At 40.7% G+C, this 24,530-nt stretch overlaps 1 protein-coding gene across 3 annotated transcripts in view; it reads left to right on the top strand.

Annotated features, from left to right (window-relative positions):
- Positions 1–24,530, top strand: part of LAMA3 (laminin subunit alpha 3) — a 272,108-nt gene that overhangs the window by 212,858 nt on the left and 34,720 nt on the right. For all 3 annotated transcript variants that reach the window (XM_078435375.2, XM_078435376.2, XM_078435377.2), the window contains 19 exons: positions 1,082–1,188; positions 4,605–4,655; positions 5,548–5,699; positions 9,594–9,704; positions 9,827–9,938; positions 10,167–10,334; positions 11,593–11,789; positions 12,987–13,103; positions 13,738–13,892; positions 14,174–14,315; positions 15,393–15,495; positions 17,048–17,164; positions 17,249–17,428; positions 17,950–18,092; positions 19,266–19,436; positions 21,311–21,462; positions 21,618–21,780; positions 22,446–22,579; positions 23,665–23,809. In XM_078435375.2, the coding sequence (XP_078291501.2) occupies positions 1,082–1,188; positions 4,605–4,655; positions 5,548–5,699; positions 9,594–9,704; positions 9,827–9,938; positions 10,167–10,334; positions 11,593–11,789; positions 12,987–13,103; positions 13,738–13,892; positions 14,174–14,315; positions 15,393–15,495; positions 17,048–17,164; positions 17,249–17,428; positions 17,950–18,092; positions 19,266–19,436; positions 21,311–21,462; positions 21,618–21,780; positions 22,446–22,579; positions 23,665–23,809 (2,620 nt within the window). The remainder of the gene's footprint in view (positions 1–1,081; positions 1,189–4,604; positions 4,656–5,547; positions 5,700–9,593; positions 9,705–9,826; positions 9,939–10,166; positions 10,335–11,592; positions 11,790–12,986; positions 13,104–13,737; positions 13,893–14,173; positions 14,316–15,392; positions 15,496–17,047; positions 17,165–17,248; positions 17,429–17,949; positions 18,093–19,265; positions 19,437–21,310; positions 21,463–21,617; positions 21,781–22,445; positions 22,580–23,664; positions 23,810–24,530) is intronic.

Consider the following 24,530-nt stretch of genomic DNA (forward strand, 5'->3'; position numbering starts at 1 on the left):
CTTAACCAACTGAGCCACCCAAGTGCCCTGAGTTTACATTTCCAAGGGAGACATAGATGAAGAAACTGAAGCTTGAAGGGTTAAGATAATAGGCCAAGGTTACACAGCATGGAGGCAGGGATCCAGCCAGGTCTTCCTGATAAAGCCTGTGTCCTTTGCACCCATTGGCAAAGTCTATATAAATTACCTAACAGTTCCATGATTCAAAGCTTAAATTTGGGGGAGAGCCAAATACCACATTTTCTTGATTCTATCAATTCCATGGAAGAGAAGACACCACACACACACATTGAGTTAATGACAATTTGGGGGGGGGGGGGCTAGCATAAGAATGGAACTTTGCTAATAGAAATATTTTAGTTTACCTCCCAATTCCAAAAACATTGTGTCTGTTTTGTTGTTTGTTTGTGTTTTAAATAGAAACTCAGAATCAAGGAAGTGTTTTTTAACTTAAATAAGGAATGGAGTTCTCATCACCAAATTATCTAGAATAATAAAGGCTCTCAGCCAAGAGAGTAGGTGTTGTAACTGCCCTCCATTGTTTAGGCTCATTAAATACAGCCCTGTAGCAATTAGTGCAAATGGGAATTATGCAGGCTTGAAACAGTTCAGTAGGCAATATTAATAAAATCCCCATTGATAAGCAAATTTGAAATTCTATGAGTTTTACTTTAAATTTGTCTTTGAGGAAATTAGCCAGAAATTAAGCAATATTTAATTGTGTGGTATCTTCAGGAACATAACTCTTGCATAAAGTTGATCCACCCCTGACTTCCATTAATGGTCGAACCACTGGCTTCTGTGTGCATTTTGTTCATCTGCCATTCATCGACAGGGGTAACGGAAGATTTTGTCGTCCTGGTGTCAACGAGGAGGGAGCAAGCTCTGCCTGCCTCCTACTTTCTCTGTTCTCATCCAAGCCATAAATATCTGTACTGAGACACACTCATTCTTGCAAAGCAGCCTTCCCCACTTAGGGTTACAACATCTTAAACGGAGAGTTCAAGGGTGGAGAAAATGTCAGATGGAACAAATGATGAGTTCTTTGAGTGTTTCTCCTTTTTCTCTTTATTTTGGGTAGGTGTGCACCCGGATATTTCGGGAACCCCCAGAAGCTTGGAGGTAGCTGCCGGCCGTGCAGTTGTAACAACAATGGCCAGTTGGGCAGTTGTCACCCCTTGACGGGAGGTAAGATGGACTCACACCTTTGTTAACCTGCATTTATCAATCTGGTTTTAATAAAATAGCAGGGGAGGAACCTAGGTAAGTATTTTCATGAAGCACAATACCCAATGCCAGCTAACAGATATTTTGACAGCTTGGTTTGGTGAATACTTGGTTTGGTGAATACAGTTTGGTGAATAACTTACTTCAGATAGCCTTTTTTTTTTAATGTTAATTTTTTTTTTAACATTTATTGATTTTTGAGAGAGGAAGTGCAAGAAGCGGTGAGGGAAGGGACAGAGAGAGAGGGAGACAGAGGACCCGAAGCAGGCTCCTCACTGTGAGCATAGAGCCCAGTTGTGGGGCTTGAACTCACAGAACCATGAGATCATGACCTGAGCCAAAATCAAGAGTCAGCTGCTTAAATGACTGAGCCACCCAGGTGCCCCTCAAGTAGGCTTTTGTTAAAAAGATAAATTGCTTTTAAAAGTCAAGTAATTGCAGTCAGAATAACCTCAGCTCCTATTTGGTGATTTTGCTCAGATCTCCCTTGACATTATAAGGTTATAACATATCAGTTTTCTTCATGTGTGTATCTGAGGAGATCAACATATTCTTTCTTGAATATCAATCCATGTCTGAGATGTGGGTGGTATAACTGGGATGGATTTCACATACCAAGGAAAAGAATCACTAGGAGTTAGTGTGGGCTCATTAGGAACAACTTGGAAGGAAAAGGAAGATGATTTTCTTCCTTCTTCAGCAGAGAATATTAACGTGATTTATCAAGAAAATATCACAGATATACTGTAATGCCAAACCTTAGATAAAATCTCTAATCTTACAGTTATGGACAAGATGAAGAACTGCACCCTGAATGTATAGATTAGATCTGGTCAAGTGACTGCTCCCAAAGAAATATAAAGTAAATGGAGTATTATCAGTCCAGAATGAGCTATCTTCTGACATGCGCTGCGCCTTAATCCTTGGCTCTATCTTGTTCAACACTTTTGACCTGAATGGGAATGTAGAAGGCATGCCCACCCAGTTATCACATGACACAAAGTGGGGAAAGATAGAAAATGCCTCCTGTGGCACATTTAGAATATTTAAGGGACTCAAGCCCTAGAATAATGGGCCAATTCTAAGACAACATTATGTTAGGGATAAGCCCATGGTCTTATAGTTGAATGGCATAAAAATAAGTGTGTGATAAGTGAGATGTGACTTAGTAGCAACAAGTGAAAAAGACTAAGGCTTTAGTCAGTAGCAAGTTCGTTATGGCTCAAGAGAGTAATATGGCCCCTAGGACACCTCATACAATCTTCAGTGAGTTCTAGAGTCTAACACCAGGTGGTCTGCCGTTCCCTGGCATGCTGCTCGTGTAAATCCTCATGTCGGACTTCTGTCTCTAGAAGACAATAGACAAGCTACGGTTTGTTCAGAAGAAGTGGAGATACTGAAAAAACTTGGAACCATGTCACAGGAAGGATTGACAAACCGGGACAGTGGAAAGAAGACTTGGAAAGGATGTATTTGAGAGGCTGATTGATGTGTGGGAGAAGGGTCTGTTTGTTCTATGTGGCATAAGAAGTAGAACCCAAGGAATGGAAGCTAGAGGGAGGTCTACGTTAAGTCATCCTAAGGAAGAAGTGTCATGTGTTTAAAGATGAAAAAGACTGTTTTAGAAAAACATGAGTTCTGTGAAGAGAGGTATTTGAGGAGAAGCTTCAACATCACACACAGCATATTCATGAGATTACTATCTTTACAACCGTCTTTTTCTTCCACTCTAATAACAACAGCAGCAAAGAAACCTGAAATAAGGATGGTGACTATTTGCTCCCCAAATGGAAGAAAACACTCACGCATCAGACTTTTTGTTTCTCTGAGGTTTTGCCCCCTCTTTTTCATTCTTTTTATTTTAATTAATAATGTACAGATTCCTTGGTGGTCAACATTAAAACTTGTTAAGAAAATTGCACTGATAAATCAATCACCCACATGAGGCAAGTCCTCCCTGGGTTATTCAAAGTGCTGTGGGGGATTGTGAAGAAAATAAAACTGTTTCCTGGTCGTAGGAAATTTACAGCTTAATTGAGGAAATAAAAGTGACATAACTATCCATAGCATTAAGAATGAGTAATTTTTTTAAAAAGGTGAGTGGGCTGCCTGAGTGACTCATTTGGATAAGCGTCTGACTCTTAATTTCCGTTCAGGTCACGATCCCAGGTTGTGGGATTGAGCCCTGTGTCAGGCTCCATGTTGAGTGTGGAGCCTGCTTAAGATTCTCTCTCTCTCTCTCTCTCTCTCTCTCTCTCTCTCTCTCCCTCTCTTCCTCCCCTTCCACCCCCACCCTAACCCCATTTGCATGTGTGTGCTCTCTGTCTCTCAAAAAAAAAAAAAGATGAGTAAGAAAAACCCATGATTATATATGATAAATTAAAATGTCTACAAATATATAGAAAAGAGACGCTGATTGTCTTTGAGTGGTGGGATCAAGGGTGATGTTTTTATATTACTTTTCTGATTTTCCCAAACTTTCCATAGTGAACTTCTATTATTTATGTTACAATTAAATGTAGTTTAAAGTATGTGTATATACACACAAAGTGTGGAATATTGCCTGCTGCTGAGAAGACAAAATGTGAAAGCCTCCTTGTAGCTTGTCTAGGAAAATGTCAAGCTTTGTGATTTCCTGTGGTGAAATTAGATTTTTTTTCTAGAGGGAAGGGAGAGGGCATTTCATTGTAAAGATGCATGGTGCGGGGAAAAGAGTAGAAATGGAAAGAGTAAAGAACATCCAAGGAAGACCAGTAGGTTTTCTCTTACTCTAGTTGAGAACCTCAAAGTCTAGCTCATATCTGTGGTAATTGGCAGTGTGGGTCCACTAACATTGTGTGCATATCTCTCTCTCAGCATCTGTCACACTGTTGTGTGATTTATCTGCTTCCCCTGAGGGCCAGTAAACTACAGGACAGCAAGGATTTTTGTCTTCCTAGCTTCGTATTTCCTGTACATGGCACAAGGCCAAGGCACGCCATAGATGCTCAAAGGTGCTCAATCAATGTTTACTGAATGTTCTTGAATGATACTGGAAGAGAAGTCAATAGTTGTATAGGAAACTATCAAATGAAGAAAGCTTTACCACTAATGATTAGGGGGTTTTAATTAGATAAGAATATCATGACCTTTTATAGAGAAGAAAATGAATATACAGTCAGGGGCGTCACGAGAGAAGCTCCTGCAGCAAGACTGGTAAGAGATGGGAAAGCTCCCTGAACGATGGCACAGGTAAAGAGGGAGAAGGGAAGAGCCAACGATGCCAGATAGTTGGGTGACTAAAATCTTCTCAAACTAGCTTTTCTGAAAGCCAAATTAAAAAGCAGATGAAGAGGAGGTTGAATAACAATATCTACTTTGGTTATTCCTTGTTTCAGACTGCATAGACCAAGAGCCCAAAGATGGCAGCCCTGGAGAAGAATGTGATGGTGAGAAAAGAACCCTCCCCACCCCCCACCCCCCGCCTCCAGCTGTGAGGTTTAGTTTAAGATATGTGAACCTCGTGCTGGGATGTGCACTTTCCAGGTTAGGAAAGCCATGGTGGGAGGCGGTAGGGGGAGGACTTCTTAGGGTCAAGCCCAGCCTCTGTTAACTCACAGCTTTATGACCTTGGGCAAGTGACCTGACTTCCCCAAGCCTCAGTTTAATCATTTGTAAAATGGATATAATAACTATATGTACCCCACAGAGTTGCTGGGGAAGTGCTTACAAATCTTACCATAATTCCTGGCAAATAGCAAGCTCTCGGTAAATAAAAGCTATTTATTATTATTTTTACACACACAAAATAAGTAACAAGTTGCATAGAATCACCATTTCTTCCAATTTTATTGAGATATAATTGACGTGCAGCATTGTATAAAAGTGCACAACATAATGACTTGATGTATGTATATATTGCAAAATGGTTATCACAGTAAGTTAATAGCCATCACCTCACATAGTTAACAATTTTTTTCTAGTAATGAGCTTTTAAGACAGACTGTCTCGGCAGCTTTCAAATATACAATACAGTGTTGTTAACTATGGTCACCATGTTGTGCATTACATCCTCAAGGCTTATTTATCTTATAACTGGAAGTTGGTACCTTTTGATCCATTTCACCCATTTCCCCCACTCCACTGCTTCTTTTTAAAATGCTTCCTGTCCAGAGATCTCTCTTGGGCAGAATCTGCATCCCTCCCTGAGAAGTCCAGGATTGTGATTTTTGACTGTGATGATCTATGTGCATATTAACTGGGCTTTAAGCCCTCGTATTCTGTTTGCATTCTTGTGGCTTCAGTCCACGGCACATTTGCCTTTGATTGTGGCCCCTACAGATTGTGACAGCTGTGTGATGACACTCTTGAATGACCTGGCCACCATGGGTGACGAGCTCCACCTGGTCAAGTCTCAGCTGCAGGGCCTGAGTGCCAGCACCGGCACTTTGGAACAGATGAAGCACTTGGAGACCCAGACCAAGGACCTGAGGGTAAATACCCTATGCACCCAGCAACAATGCTGGGTCCAGAATCGATACTTGGGGTATAGATGCTGCATGAATGAATACCCCTCAAGCAGGAGACAGAGAGGTTGACTCCATTTAACGCTTTTTCTGATCCAAATGAAGACTAGATATTTACTGGTGGAAAATACTAGTGAACATACGAAACTAATACTCTAAGTGAACATTCTTTTTTAAAGTTTATTTATTTATTTTGAGAGAAAGAGAGAGAGTGAGAGAGAGAGAGAGAGAGCACAAGCAGGGGAGGGGCAGAGAGAAGAGAGACAGGATCCCAAGCAGGTTTCACTCTGTCAGTGCAGAAGCCCAAGGCGGGGCTTGAACTTGCAAATCATGAGATCATGACCTGAACTGAGATCAAGGCTGAATGCTTAACCAACTGAGCCACCCAAGAGCCCCAAGAACATTCTTTACTTAGTGAATGATTCTGGGCTAATTTTTCTTCTAGAGCCCTTAGCTGAGTATCTTGCATTCAAAAGAATCAGATTTGTATTAAATTGGTATTACTTCTCTAAATGGTGGAATTATTTAAATGGTGGGCCTGGGGTTTTCTATGTTGGAAGATTTTTTATTTTGGGATTTTTAAAAAAATGAACCATAAGTTCAATCTTTAAAAATAGATATAGGACTGTTGGGGTTATGTTTCTTCTTGAGTGACATTTGGTAATTTGTGCCTTTCAAATACTTTTTTCATTTCATCTAAATTCTCAAATGTATTGACATAAAATTGTTTATAGTTTTTCTTATTATCCTTTTAATACCTGAAAAATTTGTAGTAATAGCCTCTCATCCATTCTTGATATCAATAATTTATGTCATCTCTTTTTTTCTTGATTATTCTGGCTAGAGGTTTATCAGTTTTAATGATCTTATTTTATTGATTTTCTCCATTGTTTTTCTATTTTCAATTTCATTGATTTCTGTTATTCATATTTTTTCTGCCTTCTGCTTGCTTTGGGTTTAATTAGCTGTTCATTTTCTAGTTTCTTAAGATGAAAGCTTATCTTACTGATTTAAACCTTTCTTTTTCTAAATCAGCATTTAATGCTATGAATTTCCCCCAATGCACTACTTTAGCTGTATTCCACACATTTTGAGTTGTTGTGTTTTCATTTTTATTCAATTCAAAGGATTTTCAAATTTCCTTGGGACATGTCTTTGACCCCTGAATATTTAGAAATGTGTTGTTTAATTTCCAAACTAGGCATTTTCCAGATAACTTCTTGTTATTGATTTCTCACACAATTCTGTTGTGGTCAAAGAGCACACTTTCTATGACTCCAGTTTTTAAAAATGTGTTGAAGTTTGTTTCATAGCCCAGAATATGGTTCATCTAGGAGAATATTCTATGTGTGCTTGGAAAGAAGGTGGCCAAGAGGATAAGTAATAGGGCTAAAGTCCCACAGGGCCAGAGGCAGGCTCCCTAGAGGAAACTGAGGGCATTTCTGCCTATGAATGGAGACTGAAAAACAATCTTGAAACTGCCCAGTGCTCATTGTTGAGCAGTGAGTATATGAGAGACTAGGAAAGCTACAACCTTATGAGCCAAGACCTGGATGGACATGATTCACAAACCAGGATCTGTACTGGAATGTGATATCCTCAACATGACCATAGTGTGCAAGTCCTAAGCTGCCAATATAAGACCTGGTTCTGGACTAGAGGATCTAGGGTGGGAATGGCGATGACCGTAAGATCATTGGTTAGGGCACAGAGAGTGCAGGCAGAAGTGGAGTTGCGGGTGTGTGCGTGCAATATTTACCTGCAAACATTGGGAAGAGACAAGTAACAATACAAAAGACATCCAACAAAAGCAACCACAAGAGATGAGTTCCCTTTAGATAAAATTAAAATTGGGACAATCTGAAAATTACTTTGAAGAGTAACAATTCAATAGAAGGAACAAAAAATTAGAATACTGTTAAAAACACTAGAAACCAAACAAGAAGAGGTACATATGAAAATGTTCAATTAAAAATTATGAAAATGAAAAAAAAATTATTCATTGAAGTAAAAGAATTCAGTAGAGGAGATAAACCCTAAACTGGACATAGTGAAAGAGGCTTTGGGGAAAGTTTAAGAAGTGCTGTTAAAATGAGGGCTGATTCCAAACCCATTAGTGCTTATAGCTGAGTACACAGTTGACCCTTCAACAACATGGGGGTTAGGGACATTGACCCCCTGCACGGTTGAAAATCTGCATATAACTCTTGACTCCTAACAGGCTACTGTTGACCAGGAGCCTTACCAATAGCATAAATAGTTAACACCTATTTTGTGTATGTATTACATATTGTATTCTTACAATAATACCTAAGGTTTTCTAATTTTTTTTTGGAATTTCTAGGTTACATGGTCCATCTGTGAGTTTGTTTTAAATTGTTGCAAATCTCCAAAAGATCTTCTTACATATTTATTGAAAAAAATCCATGTATAAGTGGACACAGGCAGCTCAAACCAGTATTGTTCAAGAGTGAACTTTATATAGCAAAAAATAATACTAGAAAAATGGCTCTTTTTCATCCCATCAGGGTAAATTTTAGTCCATGATTTACAGGCTCTTAATATAGAGAGGAAAAAAGCCATTATGTTTTGAGAGAAAAAGAAGCCCCTGGAGTTACTCTGATGTCATGAATATAACCCTGCACTTCTTCAATGAAGGGCAGGGAGCCAGCATTTCAGTACCTGTCCTATGTGCCAGGCTCTGTGCTCAGTGCTTTATTTATGTCTTACAGAATCCTATAAGGAAAATAGTCTTATTTTCATTTAACAGGTATGTTAAAGCTAAGTAACTTGCCTACTATCACACAGCTTGCACATGGCGGGTTCTAGGACTTGAACCAAGATCAAATTCCAAAGGCCATGCTTTACTCACTGTACCTATTCTACTAACACTCCATAGAATGACATGCCTCAGTTTTCCTGTATTAAAATTAAAATAGAACTGTCTTCTTCCTAGATCACACATACACTGTGAAAATTCCTTAAGAAGAAGCGTGAGAAGGAAAACAACATTTTTCAATGTTCATATGTACGTGACACTTGATAATATCATCAAAAAACCCAGCAGCTTAATATGATAATCCCCAATCTGCTGATGAAGGAGATAAAACTCAAAAGCGGCAGACCTAGTGTTTGGACCTAAGCTGTAAAGCCTGTGTTGTTCCCCCCAATGCTGGCTCTGTCACATGGAAGTTAATAGTATAGGTAATAGCAAGTTAATAGGAGGTAATAGTATAGCTTTTTCCTGTAAATTTCTTCAAGATATTAACAAGTTTTTTCCCAAAAAAATTGAAAATAATCACTACTCTAGAGATTATGTGCAGAAATGTCACCCTCTAAAAGTAAGGAAACTGTTTAGTATCCAAAAAAACAGGGGACCTGGATTCTGATCCTTAAGCAATCAATGATCATCCCTACAGCATTCAATTAAATGAGCTCTCAGTTCCCTTCCTGCTAAAAAATTCTTTGAATCTGATGCTTCCTTCACTAAATTAGCCTCAGGCACTGCTTTTAGTATTACAATGTTAAATATAGGTTAAAAACAACTGAGCGTTTTGTAGAGTCTGGAAAGTAAGATATCAGGTAAGTGGTATCCTCATTTCTGTAAGGTTCGGTTACTAACTCAAGGAAAGTATCTCTTGTCTTTTCACGGTTATAAGTTTATTTTAGAACCATATCACAACTCACATCAGAAAGTAGATTCTTCAAGTAGCTGATTTCAAAGAACCAAATAATTTCCTGTGGGCCAGCATCGGGCTTGCTAAACGAATCTTTCCATATCACCACCGGGATTACCAAGTTGATAGGACTTACTCCAAATTTCTGCTCTAATGTGAGATTAATTTTGCATTTTACTTTCAGAATCAGTTACTCAACTACCGTTCTGCCATTTCAAATCATGGATTAAAAATGGATGGTCTGGAAAAAGAACTGAGTAATCTGAATCGAGAGTTTGAAGCTTTGCAAGAAAAGGTAATGTGTTAGGTCAATAACGTTAACTTTCTGTTGTTGTTGTCCTCAAAATATTGTTAGTTTCCCCCCCTCCACCCCCGGATCAACATAATTTGTTAGTAATCAATTTATTTTTCATATAGGTTCAAATAAATTCTAGAAAAGCACAAACATTGCATAACAATGTTGATCGGACAACCCAAAGCACAAAGGAGCTGGACACAAAGATTAAAAATGTCATCCGGAATGTGCACAGTAAGGAGTTACTCAATCCAATTAAATATTTTTTTTATTACATAGCGTGTTCTGTGCCCCCATGCTCTGAAAGAATTTCTCCTTAAGAGTTCAATATTATGAAAAAGATCCTGTAATGATACTGAAAAACTAATATGAACCTTCCATAAAAATCCCCTTTTTTTTTTTTTTTAGTAGTCTACTGGAGTCCAGAATTCCCAGTTTAATAAACTACTCGATATTCTCTAGTTCTCTTGAAGCAGATCTCTGGGACAGATGGGGAAGGAAACAATGTGCCGTCAGGGGATTTTTCCAGAGAGTTGGCTGAAGCAGAGCGCATGATGACAGAGCTACGGAGCCGCAACTTTGGAAAGCACCTGAGAGAAGCAGAAGCTGAAAAAAGAGACGCTCAGCTCCGTAAGGATGTTCCCAAATCCTTGTATGCAACCCATTCTAATGGGCTTGAAATACAGTGTGCAAAGTGCAATATCAGGTCCCCAGTACAGGTGGCTAGGTTAGTCATTTCAGCGTATATGACTTTTATTTTTTATTTATTAAAATTTTTTTTAACGATTACGTATTTTTGAGAGAGAGAGAGAGTCAGAGCGTGAACAGGGGAGAGGCAGAGAGAAAGACACAGAATCTGAAGCAGACTCCAGGCTCTGAGCTGTCAGCACAGAGCCCGATGTGGGGCTCAAACACACGAACCGTGAGATGGTGACCTGAGCCGAAGTCCGACACTTAACCAACTGAGCCACCCAGGTGCCCCGGTGTTCACAACTTTTAGAGCATGGTGTGAGAATGGGTAGCTCCTCCAGGCTACCAAGAGGTTGTGGAATATAGCATCTTACCATCATGCAAGAAAAAAAAAATAGGTTCTTCTCCTAAGATAACAGCACTGGTATTGCCTTTTCCTTATTAACTGCATTTTTATTCTTTCTTCATTCAGCTCCATTCAGCTTTCTCATTATATCATTTTTAATGGCCACCCCCACCAGCACAGGGGTCTTGAATCACAAATCGATATTAGCACTACTATTGCAGGAACCAAAATCTGGTGTAGTAGAAATTAACAGAATATCTCTAAAGGTTTTACTTAGGAAAAATGCCTCATTAGTTCAAAACTGTGAGAAATAGAAGTCTGGTGCATATTTTTTCAAATACTGATCTTTCTTCTCCGGTAAAATGATGTGTCAATGGTTAATATGCAGATGGTAGCAGTTTTCTTTTAGCATTTGTATGGTTTAAATTTATTACTAGTCTTTGCTTTTGACGGAGGAGACAGGGTTAGTTTGCAGTTAGTAGTATTTAGTAGTAGTGTTAGTTGGTAGTGTTAATAGCAGTGTTAGGAGCACATGCTCTGTCCTCTGCAGATCTTGAACGTTCAAGTGCCAAGGCTGATTGGTCATGCAACATTGGGTCGGTCACCTAATTTCTTGGGCTCTCCATTTGCGTATCTGAAACATGAGACTGCTATCATTGTTTTCATGTGGTTTTGTGTGCCCACATAACCACAGCAGGTGCTCCATAAATGTTAGTTTCCTTTCCCATTCACTTGCAAGTTCAAGGAAAACCATGAAATGAGGAGAAACTTCATTCTTCCTCTGTAGACTTTACAGCTTAGCTTAGAGGTACTCCTCTCTCAAGTGGAAAACAAAAATGTGTTGTATTATAGTGCTGAATCGGATAAGGAGCTGGCTGGAAAACCACCAAGTGGAGAACAGTGCACTTGTCAAGAACATACGGGATTCTTTAAATGAGTACGAGGCCAAACTCAGTGATCTGCGGGCCGCACTACAAGAGGCAGCTGCCCAGGCAAAGCAGGCCACTGGCCTCAACCGAGAAAACGAGAAGACTTTGGAATCCATCAAGGTGGGTTCACAGTCAGAATCTGCACACTTTTCTTAACGACAAGGATGAGGGGGGCAGGGATCTTTACCATTAATAAAGCGGCAGAGCCAGACACCTGTCTGTATGTCTAGTCTGTGCACACCTGTCTGTACGGCAGATGCTAATCAAACAGGAGTAAGGGATTAAATGCAAAACCAAAGTTATTCCTCCTCCCCAGTCACCAGAATAGATTGTGAACTTAAACCACAGAGAAAGCAGAGCAAATTGCTTTAGTCCTGCCCCTGGCTGACAGAGTGCTGGAGGAATAATGTTGCCAAGTAGATGAGAAATTAAACCAATATTGTTATAATTAAATCAGAGTATATAATATATGCTTTAAATAACTGATTTTTTGTGTCAGCTGTGTAAACATCATTATCATAATCACTGATAAGGGCATTTTAAGCCATTATCTTACAGGAAATAGATTAAAATACAGGCCTCATGCAGGAGCTGCAGAGACAGAATCTGGAGCTTGGGATTCTATAGTATATTTTTTCAGGGGTGCACACTGTATGCTGCAACAGCAACATAAATGTGAGGCGTTGTTAAATGACAGTAACATCAAAGTGGAGTAATGTAGGACTGACCCCCCAAAAGAAGAACTTGTCAAAGAAAACAAATAATATCTTAGTCGATGGCAGTATGCTTAATTCCCAAGGCCTCGTTAGACGGCTGTTGGAAGTCACTGATGATGCCAAGGGAAGGGTGCGTGATCCGATTTTATGGGTGTGTGAGCTTTGGCGGCTCCTAGCTTGGCCTTCTCAGATCCCATGTACCCTCTCATTGAAGCGCCTCTCCAACCTCACAGGGCCTGGCATGTGGGGCGTCGCGATGATGGGTGCTGCTTTGTTCAGGAAAATCCCTCATGCTGCCTCACAAACCAGAGCTTACTTACCTTTCCACCTCACTGGCCCAGTTGCCCCCAGTTTAGAAAGCTTCTGCAATGATGCGAACTATTGTTTCGTTGGCATGTAGTTTGAGGAAACCATGACAACACACCCACGCGGCAAAGTGAACTGATTTCCCCGCACTTTCTAGTTGCCTAGATGATCTTTCGGTTTCAAGAAAACATTATGACTCCGAAACGACTTCTGTGCTGTTGTGCAGTAGATATGCCTGTGCTTCCTGGTCGTATACCATGTAGTTCAAACAGATTCTTCTTCTTCTTCTCTCCAGAGACAAGTTAAAGAAATGAATTCCCTACAGAGTGATTTCACCAAGTACCTAAGCACTGCAGACTCTTCCTTACTGCAGACCAACACGCTGCTGCAGCTGATGGGGAAAAGCCAGGAGGTAGAGGCAAAACTTGTTCTCTGAACACTGAGAAACATTCAGATTCTATATGAGGAAACTATGAACTGGGTTAACATTTTTTTTTTCTGCAATACATGTCTTTTAGATGGAAGGAAATAAACCAAGATGTTCATTACCGTGGTGCTACCCTTGGGGCGTGGGGGGTGTGAATGATGTGTCCTCTGTATGTCTATTTGTATTACTTAATTAGCCCACAGTGAGCAGATGTTGCTTTTGTGATAACAAAAAAAATTGGAATGCTGTTTTTAAAATATCAAGCATGCTTTTATTAGCAGAACTTATTTAGGACTCATAATAGGTTGACCACATTAGCAGCCCAATGGGCATTTTGCAAATATCTTTTGTTATCGCTATTTCTAGAGTAGAAAAAAAAAAGTTTCGGTTTCGTACAACTTTATGCTAATGATGACAGTGTGCTTTTATAAAATTTATCAGAAGGGGTACCCACCCTAAGAAAATTGTTCAAATGGTGGTAAAACTTGCAAAAATGTTATCAGTGCCACTACTGAAATAATGCATCCTGGGAACGTGAAGTTTATGACAGAGTTTGAGAAAACGGTATATACATTCTTTGCTTAAAGTGACACTGTCTCTGTTTACTTGAAAAAAATAGGAATATGAAAAACTAGCTGCCACTTTAAATGAAGCAAGACGTGAGCTAAGTGACAAAGTGAGAGAACTTTCTCAGTCCGCCAGTAAAGCCTCCCTGGTGGTGGAGGCAGAAACGCACGCGCAGTCTTTACGGAAGCTGGCAAAGCAGCTGGAGGAGTGAGTGACCCCCCAGGTCTAACCGCAGGAGCTGCTGGACCTAGTGTGAAAGCCTCCCTGACTGAGCTGGGGCTCCAGAATAGGGCAGGGGGGCGGGACCCAGGGCCCGGTCCGAACCCAAGCTGCCCTGGGGGTGTGATTCCCAGATAGATCCTTGCCAGCGCAGGTCTCCATTTGCCAGATGAGGAGGCTAATCAAGGAGGCTGGGAGGGGGAGGTGAAGGGGCCTTCAGCCGCAGGCAGTGGAGGCTGTTGGAGCCCTTCACCCACACTGTCTTCCAGGATCAAGAGGAATGCCAGTGGGGATGAGCTGGTGCGCTGTGCAGTGGATGCTGCCACCGCCTACGAGAATATCCTCAACGCCATCAGAGCAGCGGAGGACGCGGCTGACAAGGCCACTAGCGCATCTGAGTCTGCCCTCCAGGTGGGCACCCGCACTGGCACCTTTTCTGGATGCACTCTGGAGACGACTCATTGTCTTACTTTCTTTTCATATGCACTGAGGAATGTAAACAAGCCTTAGTTTAAAAAAATTTTTTTAACGTTTATTCATTTTTGAGACAGAGAGAGACAGAGCATGAATGGGGGAGGGTCAGAGAGAGAGAGGGAGACACAGAATCCGAAACAGGCTCCAGGCTCTGAGCTGTCAGCACAGAGCCCAACGCGGGGCTCAAACTCACGGACCGCGAGATCATGACCTGAGCCGAAGTCAGACGCTTAACCGACTGAGCCACCCAGGCGCCCCAACAAGCCTTAGTTTAAATTAGAACTTATTATATAGAATAGACTTGAACTTGCTCTAGATGTGGATCGTTTCTGTGTTTACGTGACTGTTTTGATAGGTGTAGCGCAGTTTTAAAAGCCATTTGTGAAACCAGATAGAAATTCTACCGATTACCAATGTTGAGCCAAGATGAGTAGTGTATCGTGCTTCTTTCTAGGTATGATTTTAGACCATGATTAAGTATTGGCATTTCACAAAGAAGAGGGAAATTTTTGTACGCGATTTGGTAACCATTTATTTCCTGTCATTTGCCTTAACACCTGGGCATGTCTTGGAGTCCTGTGTGATCTTACATGTACCATATAATATTGCCATATCTAAGAATAAAGCATAAAATATTAAATATCAATTAGGGGATAGGCCTTCTTGAAGGTTAAAGACTTTTATCTCCCAAATATTAAAAACTTAAAAGCAACTCTTCTCTTTCTTCAGTTATTGAAGAGGGTATTGTACAAACAACAGGGAGAGAATGAGACAGGTATCACATGATTTGTTAGTATGTCACCAGGGAAGTGTCTACCTCCCCAAGCCACATATATCTATGTACAGCCCTAACTGTATCTTTTCAGGAACAGTCCTTTTAAACTTCCCCCTTACCTTTGAACCTCATCCTTTAAAGATTGAAGATAAGGGCTTTTAGAGTAGGATGAAAAAATCTTACTCCACATTTCCTAAGGAATGCTACGTGCTTAAGGCTGGTAAATGGTTTGCTTTCAGACGGTGATAAAGGAAGATCTTCCAAGAAAAGCAAAAACCCTGAGTTCTGACAGTGATAAACTATTAAAGGAAGCCAAGCTAACACAGAAGAAGCTACGGCAAGGTATTGGAGCCTGGCGGGGAAGGGGAGGCTGGGATAGCCAAGGGTTTGAAAACGTCCTGTTAAGACCAGGAAAAACAGCAAATTCTGGAAGCAAATGTGTGATATATTTAATAGATTTGATGTTTCCGCCCAATATTCTAACATATACCAAGTTAACTAGAACCTCATGAATATACATAAATCTCAAAGGTAATCAGTGACCATGGCATTGGGAACCTACACAGCATAGAGGTGTGTGCAGGGCTGGTCTCTCATTTAAGGCCCAGATAATAGTTTCAGGTCACCAGAGCTTCAACGTTTCTTAAGTCCTAAAATGCTAGTAAGTAAAAGTACCAAAAATTACTACTACTATGAAGCATGAGAATTTTTGAATCATACATTTTATCTTTGAAAATTTCCCATGTATTTAATTTTTTACAAAACAATTAAACCATCTCAATCTCACCAAATTCTGGTGTTCTGAAAATGGTGTTTCTTGATTTTCTCCGGTCTCTTGTGTTCATTCATGGCCAAGAAACTATGTCAGCATTTTTGAGTGACTAGATGCCTTCTGACAGTAATATTTATCTTTTTTCATGTTTAAAAATTAAATACATGAAAAATTACCTACCAAAAATATGTATTAACATAGAATGATTTGCTTAGCAAATTGCAGGAATTAAAATTTCCTGATGTGACATCTGTTCCCTTTACAAAGTATAAGCTAAGAGGTGAGGATTGTTTTAAGTAGGGTTAGGATGCTAACTACATTGATATTTTTTCTTTTGTTTTCTACCAGCATGCTTCTTTTTACCTTTTGATCCCCTTCACCTCCCGGGGGCTTGGGCAGCCCCTAATAGGTTCCTTGTATTTGGGGAGTGTTTTTAGATTCCACATATAAGAGAGATCATAGGGTATTTGTCTACATTGTTATTTAAATCAGTCCTGGAATCACAATTTAAACCGTGTATCATCACTTTGGCCTTAAAGCATTCACTGGTCATTTTCCATTACCTCAAAGTGGCAATGTTATCAGCTAGGAATGTCTGTGAACTCCCTCCCTTTCACTGAATCCCCTTAAATATATCAGTTTGGAAGTGGACAGAAACAAACAATGCCTACTTTGTGAGTGCATTTGCTTGGATGAGGCTGTCTCAACAGCACTTCTTTATTATACTCTGAAGAGGCATCATTCATTCATTCACTCATTCATTCAATAAGTATGACTAATATTAAGCCCAGACTAGAGCCAGACAATGCACATCCCTTTCCTTCACTAAGCAGAGACGTTTGCCCTGACCAAAGTGGAAGTCGAACTGCCCCTAAATGACTAAGCCTCTCACTTTGTTCATGATGCATTTCCAAGCAGCTGGATGCCACAGGCTCAGGTATACTCCTGGCCTCTGGAACTGGAGGCCCCTGGAACTGTGGGTCTAGGCACCTATAGTGAACATCTCTGAGATTCAGGTCTGCTCAATGCTCTGCAGATGCTGGCTACTTCAGGGGCCACCAATACCAATGGAGGATCAAAATCCATAGGGTAATTGCCTCATGATGGTTTATTTAATTTTAGAAATCAGTCCGGCTCTCAACAACCTACAGCAAACTCTGAAAGTTATGACAGTTCAGAAAGGATTGATTGATACCAATATCACTGCCATCCGAGATGACCTTCGTGGGATACAGAGAGGTCAGTATCTCCCTACCCACCGTACTTGGCTTCTTTTGTCGAGCATTCAAGATACTTACACCTCCCTCTTTTTGTGTGCTTTAGATGACATCAGTGATATGATCAGTAGGGCAAAGAGCATGGTCAGAAATGCCAACGACATCACAGATGAAGTTCTAGATGGGCTCAACCCTATTGAGACAGATGTGGCAAGAATTAAGGATACCTATGGGAGCACACAGAGAGAAGACTTCAACAAGGCTCTCACTGATGCAGATAACTCAGGTATCAAGCATTCTTCAGACAGGACATACTATCCATTTTCTCCATTGTTATGCACTTTGGTCAGTTTATGTGAATTCTTCCCTGATAAAGTCTGAAATTAGAAATTAAAATATTAGAAAACCGCTTCACATAACACCTTCAAAGAATATGGGTATTCTATTAGAAAGTCTAGGTGGGATTTTTTTTTTTAACCCATTGACGTTGGTATTGAGTTTCCCTTTTTTAGAGTGGAGATATAGGTCCCCTAATCATGAGGTATTAAATTACAATTGATATTAAGGTTCAAAAAATAAAGATTTATCTTCTTCTGTAGTGGTTAAGAAAGATGATTTGATATCTAGACTGCAGGATAGAATCCACGATGTATTTAGGAAAGGTATCACCTGACTCTGAGTCATCCTGTCCAATATTTGGGACCCAAACGGGACCCAGCATTGACAAATGGTGTCAATGAGAAGATCTGTATTTAACCTTTTCTCAACTCACAATTACAAATTTCTGTTCTGTAATGTCATCAACAGTGAAGAAATTAACCAACAAACTGCCTGACATTTTGAGCAAGATTGAAAGTATCAACCAACAGCTGTTGCCACTGGGCAATATCTCTGACAACGTGGACCGTATCCGGGAGCTAATTCAGCAGGCCAGAGATGCTGCAAATAAGGTAGGTGTGTCCCCACATTGCCAGGCACTAAGCCTCCTTCTTTGAGAGGTTAACACATTCATCAAGAAAGGGAAGGCGTTTGTTTACACGGAAACTGGTTGTCTTTCTTGCTCTAATTCTTTAGTTGTTTGAAATGTGAAAGTTCACTTCCTCCTGTCATCCTTCAAAAGTGCACATTACCTTCATGCCCTAAATGATTTGGTATGTTAGGGACCTGAAGCAGTTTCCTCCCCACTGAGTTTATGCAGGCAGGAAGAACAGTTCTCCTCCACACCTCACCTGGTGAAGTGTTATTGCAAGTTCAGGTAGGGTTCTGTGAGCAGAATGTGCTGGTATGATGCTGCACAGGACCCACTTTCTTGTTATAACTTTAAAGTTATAGAATCCACCTTTATTGAGGGTGGAGGAATGGTTCCTATCAGTGAGGGCAGTGTTCTAAACACAGGATTATAGCAAATTTTCTTCACTGGAATGCAAATTCATCAGCCTTTGTTATTTTAACTTGACAGTTACTTGAATTCCTGACACTTCTCTATCAGAATTTGTTTTGGCCTAAAATAATACTAATGAAACATCTTGCTTTTTTCGTCCACCCCCTGTGAGATATTTGCAGACAGAGGGTTGAGAAGCCAAGTCAGAGTATCAGTACCCTAAAGGCACTGTGGTTGATTTCTCGGTTCACTATTTTTAGAGAGCCCTGATGCACTCATTTTTAAGGACTGTAATAAAAGCAACCATAACATGTAACATATTAATCGGGAATGATTCCTTGAAGAATTTATTTTAAAAATATTTTTGAAGTATTATATATCTACTATGCGCCAGGCACCATGCTAAGTGTTTCCACACGTTAGCTCATCTGCACAAAAACCTCCTAGTTGCAACTATGATAATAGCGATTATCATTTCTGGCACAGAGAATTAGATGCACTTCTCATAGACCCCTGGCCTATAAACAGGAAGAACATGGATGCTTTATTACCCAGCCCCTAAAACAGCTTCATGAGTTTATAATCCAGGTCTAGGAGTCATGCACACTCCTTTGCTCTTTATCATAACAACTGGGAAAGGTAGAGCTGAAAGGATTCGCGTCAGAGGCACAGGCTACCACTGCAAGCACACCCCCTTTCCTCACAGGAGAATGGTTAATGCTCTAGATCTTTTCCCTCGTAGGTTGCTGTCCCCATGAGGTTCAATGGTAAATCTGGAGTTGAAGTCCGGCTGCCGGATGACCTAGATGATTTGAAAGGATACACATCTCTTTCTTTGTTTCTCCAAAGACCTGAGTCAAAAGAAAATGGGGGGACTGAGAATATGTTTGTGATGTACCTCGGAAATAAAGATGTAGGTATTGCTTTGACATTTCTCTTGTTTTTAAAACAGTATGGTTTGGGAATTTTTTTTTTTTTTTGAATGTTGGTTATATATTTGCTGCCTGACCACCAAACTTAGTGGTCGAAAACAACAGTAAATATTATTTCATGCTGTTTCTATGGTACAATGTTCAAAGTAGCTTAACCCAGATGATTCTGATTCCGGGTCTCTCTAATGAGGTGTCTGTCGAGATGTTGGCTGGGGCTGCAGGTATCTGAAGGCTTGACTGGGGCTGGAGATTTGCTTCCAGTTTGGCTGACTCACACACCTCGTAAGTTAGTGATGGTTGTCGGTAGGAGGTGTCTTCCATGCCACGAGGTCCTTTCCGTAGGGCTGCTAAGTGTCCTCATGACATAGCAGCAGGCTTCCCCAGGAATGCTGTTGGGGTGATCGAGCCGCCATCACCCTAGGGAATGCCGCTATTTGTGGGTTGAATTGTGGCCCAAAACAATATGGTTTTTGAGGCGCGTTGTCACCAGTGTGTCAAAACTTCCTGGCTTCCATTGGTGTAGCAGGAGGGAGTCCCACCAACACATCAGCAGACTCTACCGCCTCTGATGGCACCACAAGGGGGTCTTCCATCAATCACAGACTGTTACCTGCTGGCCTTATCTGATGGAGAGGCCTTGCCCAGTGGGTTCAGCATGTGGTACATGTGTGTGTACACGTGAGCACGTACACACCAGGGGTTAAAGATGAGCACCCCTCCATACACAACCGGGGCGGCAATATCAAGGTTTCATGGAAATCAACAGTGCTTCTTCCTCACAAAACTGTGACCCTGTCCTTGTCAGAATGCCCAGACCCTTAAGTCTGCAGGGGTGGGAACATGGGTGGATGAGGACCAGAGTGAAATGAAGCCTCTCCTGCTTAATTAATGCCCATCTCTTTTTAATTCTAAATTCTTTAAACCACAACTGCTACAGACATTTTGAACAGTTCATTTTAGCTTTTAGCCCCTCCTCTTAAAATATATTTCTTCAACTTAAGTGTCAGAGGAAAAGGTAATCACTGGCTGGGTTAGCATACAATGGCTATGGGGGAAAAAATGTCTGAAACATTGTTCTGGAAAATTCTAGTCAGTTAGAAAGTTGGCTGTCATTAGTGGATGTGGTATTTAAAGATTCCTAAAACTGACACTATTATTAATCACTCTCTCATGCTTTGAAGTGTTGGTACTTTATCTGTAGCTTTGTTATGACATGACTTTCTGCTTTGTATTATAACAAAACACACATTACTTTATTCCTTCAAAATATTTGTACCATCTACCTACAAGGTGCCACATCCTGTATTTATGACAAACAAAAATTGTTTCCTGAATGTAAATTTCATGTTGTGTATATATTTTACCACAATTTGAAAACTTCATATGTACTCTAAGGTGCTGTATTCTAACAGAGAAGACAGATACATACGTAGCTGACCGTGATAATACAGGGTTCTAGATGTTACAACAGAGGCATAGCAAAGTGCTAAGAGATCATTGCATGGTACAGGGAGAACAAAAATGGCTTATCTCCCTTACCAGACTAAACTCTAGTGGAGACCTGAGTTCATATCTGGTTCATCTTTATGGCAAGTGCTTGGCAAATATTTGGAGATTTGGCCAACGGGGGAGTGAATACATGAGTGCAATAAACCAGGAGCAAAGACAGTGCAGACATTATTAATTAAATGTTCTGTCTGTATCATTCTGTACAAGGAGGTACCTCATTTATTTTGTCTTCCCAAGTCTTACTGTGTAAAACCCATTAGATATTTGAAATACACTCTCCTGGGATGGGGAGTTCAGAGAAACAGTGTGCTTGTGAAGTACACTAAGGTGGCCTTTCCGTCTCCAGGCCTCCAGGGACTACATCGGCATGGCAGTTGTAGATGGCAAGCTCACGTGTGTCTACAACCTGGGAGAACAGGAGTCTGAACTCCAAGTGGACCAGAGCTTGACCGAGAGCGAAACTCAGGAGGCAGTTATGGACCGGGTGAAATTTCAGAGGTACAAGTCCCATTGACCACTGCTCTTTGTTAATCTGACCCACACTCACCAAACTCCCATTGTATGTACCGCTGAACCCCATTTTTAGTATCTTGGCTTTGACTTGTTCAATTTTTGTGTAATTTTTAAATATAATCTTGTTTATTTTTAAACAGAATTTATCAGTTTGCAAGCCTAAATTACACCAAAAAAGCCACATCCAGTAAACCCGAAACACCCCAATTCCATGACATGGAGAATGGAAACAGCAACACCCTCCTCAACCTGGACCCTGAAAATGTTGTATTTTATGTTGGAGGTTACCCATCTGACTTTAGAGTAAGTGTCAATGTTATTTCACTGAGTGAAAATATTTAAATTTTAATTTGGTGTAATGACCTCACATCTCTATTTTAATTATCCATTGTATATAAAATGAACTTAACTATATATTCTTAAAGCATATCCAGGGATAAATGCTAACAGTTCTTGAGCATTTCCTCTGTGCAGTGATCAAGATGCAAATAGATTAATTAAAAAAAATTTTTTTTAATGTTTTATTTATTATTGAGAGACAGAGTGAGACAGAGCATGAGCACGGGAGGGGTAGACAGAGGAGGAGACACAGAATTTGAAGCAAGCTCCAGGCTCTGAGCTGTCAGCACAGAGCCTGATGTGGGGCTCAAACCTACTAACTGCAAGATCGTGACCTGAGCTGAAGTCGGACGCCCAACTGACTGAGCCACCCAGGCGCCCCAAGTAGATTAATTTAAGAAGGCATTACTATTCCCATTTCACGGATGAGGAAACTGAGACAGAGGGGTTTAATAACTTGCCCAAGGTCAAGCATCTGGTGAATAGCAAAGCCAGGGCCTCTGGCTCCAAGGTCCACATTCTTAGCCCCTAGGCTGCAGGGATAGTTAAAAGTGATGGATTCATACTGCTCTTGATCGACCTGACCACTGTCCTTGGTTGAATTAGATTTTCGGTTTCCTTTTTTTTAGCTTCCTGCCAGACTAAGGTTCCCTCCGTACAAAGGTTGTATTGAACTGGATGACCTCAATGAAAATGTTCTGAGCTTGTACAACTTCAAAAAAACTTTCAATCTCAACACAACTGAAGTAGAGCCTTGTAGAAGGTAAATAAAACCAGGCACTAGTGTCTCTGTAACTGTGATTTTGAGAACTTGCAGCTGTTTTATGTATAATAAATGGATGAGCCAATAGGATGCTGTTGATGTCACTGATAGCTTTAGGCCAACAGATCTTAAATTATGATCGCACGCCACACTGCTAATCCACTCCTAAAGTTTCCTCATTTGTATAAAATATTGGAGCGATAGAGTTTTCTCAATTTTGAAAAAAATAAACCCTTCTTAAATGTTTGGTGCCTCCTACCACAAAATATTCAGTAATAGATGGTACCTGATTCAGGCACAAAATTATATATTGAAGTTGCCAAAAAAAAAAAAAAAAAAAAAAAAAAAAAAAAAAAAATGTTGGTCCATGAAGTGCACCATGACTTTCTAGGTACTCTGACAGCTGGACCTTTTTGAAAATTGCTGTCTTGAGCTTCCTGACTTCCCTATAGTTAAAAGGATTTGGACAGACTATTTATTACTCAGGATAAAATTATGTTTCAAGTTAATAATTTTTTACGTTTCAAAGTCTTCAGCTGCTAGGCCACATCTTCCTAAGTAGATGGTTCCTAAATAGACAGTTAAGAGGAGACTCTTTAACTATTATCGCTTTAAAAAATATTTATTTATTTTTAAAATTTATTTTTATTTTGAGAGAGAGGGAGAGAGCATGTGTGCGTGCATAGGGGTGGGGCAGAGAGAGAGGGAGGGAGAGAGAATCCCAAGCAGGCTCTGCACTGTCAGCGCAGATCCCGATGCGGGGCTTGAACTCTCACCCGCTGTGAGATCATGGCCTGAGCCAAAATCAAGAGTCAGATGCGTAACCAACTAAGCCACCCAGGTGCCCCTTAACTGTTAGCTTTTTTGAGCTAGGGTTTGATTATCATAGCGTATAAGAGCACATCCAGGACAAATAGCTGGCTATTTTAACATTCTAAAGATGTTTTCTCTTTAACAAAATCATGACAGCTACGTTGCATGGGCTTTGCTCTGGTTTTTAGATGGCAGCATCTCCTATTAATAAACCGTCTTGAGTGGTGGTCCTTTGCTGCTGTGTTCTAACCTGTGATCTTTGATGTTGACAGGAGAAAGGAAGAGTCAGACAAAAATTATTTTGAAGGTACAGGCTATGCTCGAGTTCCAACTCAACCAAATGCTCCCTTCCCGACCTTTGGACAAACGATTCAAACCACCGTGGATAGAGGTTTGCTGTTCTTTGCAGAAAATCAGGTATTCTATGATAAACATCCAAACACTACCCAATATTTCCATTCAGTTAAGCAACTTCGTGGTAACTGGGTTATTATAAATAACTAACTAGATCTGAAAAAATGTGCAGATGTTACCCACATCTTTTCTCTCGGCCCAATGCTGCTTTTTTTGGCTATGGGAGTATACGCAGGTAATCGGGAGTTTGAGAACATGCCACCGAAACATGCCATTGTCAGTTTTATTCTTTGAAAACTGCTGTTTGCCTAATAATCAACTTATTCTGCCTGAAATCATGTGATGACCTCCCAGGGTCTCTGAGAGCCAGACTGTTTGATTTCCTGCTGTTTGCATCTTAGTCCGGCTCTCGCCAGACTGTGCAGAATTACGTCCCTATTGGCCTGATTCCTGGCTTCCCAAGACGTGGAAGCTTCTCTGTTTTCAAGCAGCTGTGGTTTCTGGAGGCCATTCTTCAGTCTAGTTTGGAGAAATCCGAAGTGACTCTCCAAGTCATGGTCAGTGCCATCTGCTGGGGGATGGGCCCAGACTTGCCCACTCCTGGAAGTACTACTGCCTCGTGGATCAGCCCATGGGATCTCTGTCTTTGAATGTGGGATGGATAAGGAGTTTGGGGTGTGACCCGCTCCTTCTACCTGCAGGGTGGGGACACAGACCTGATCCAACCCCTTTGTCTGGGGCTGGTCTTGACCCTCTGGGAGATTCCGAGGCTGAACCAGTTCTG

Source organism: Panthera onca, chromosome D3 (assembly GCF_046562875.1).
Source record: "Panthera onca isolate mPanOnc1 chromosome D3, mPanOnc1 haplotype 2, whole genome shotgun sequence".
Lineage (NCBI taxonomy): Eukaryota > Metazoa > Chordata > Mammalia > Carnivora > Felidae > Panthera > Panthera onca.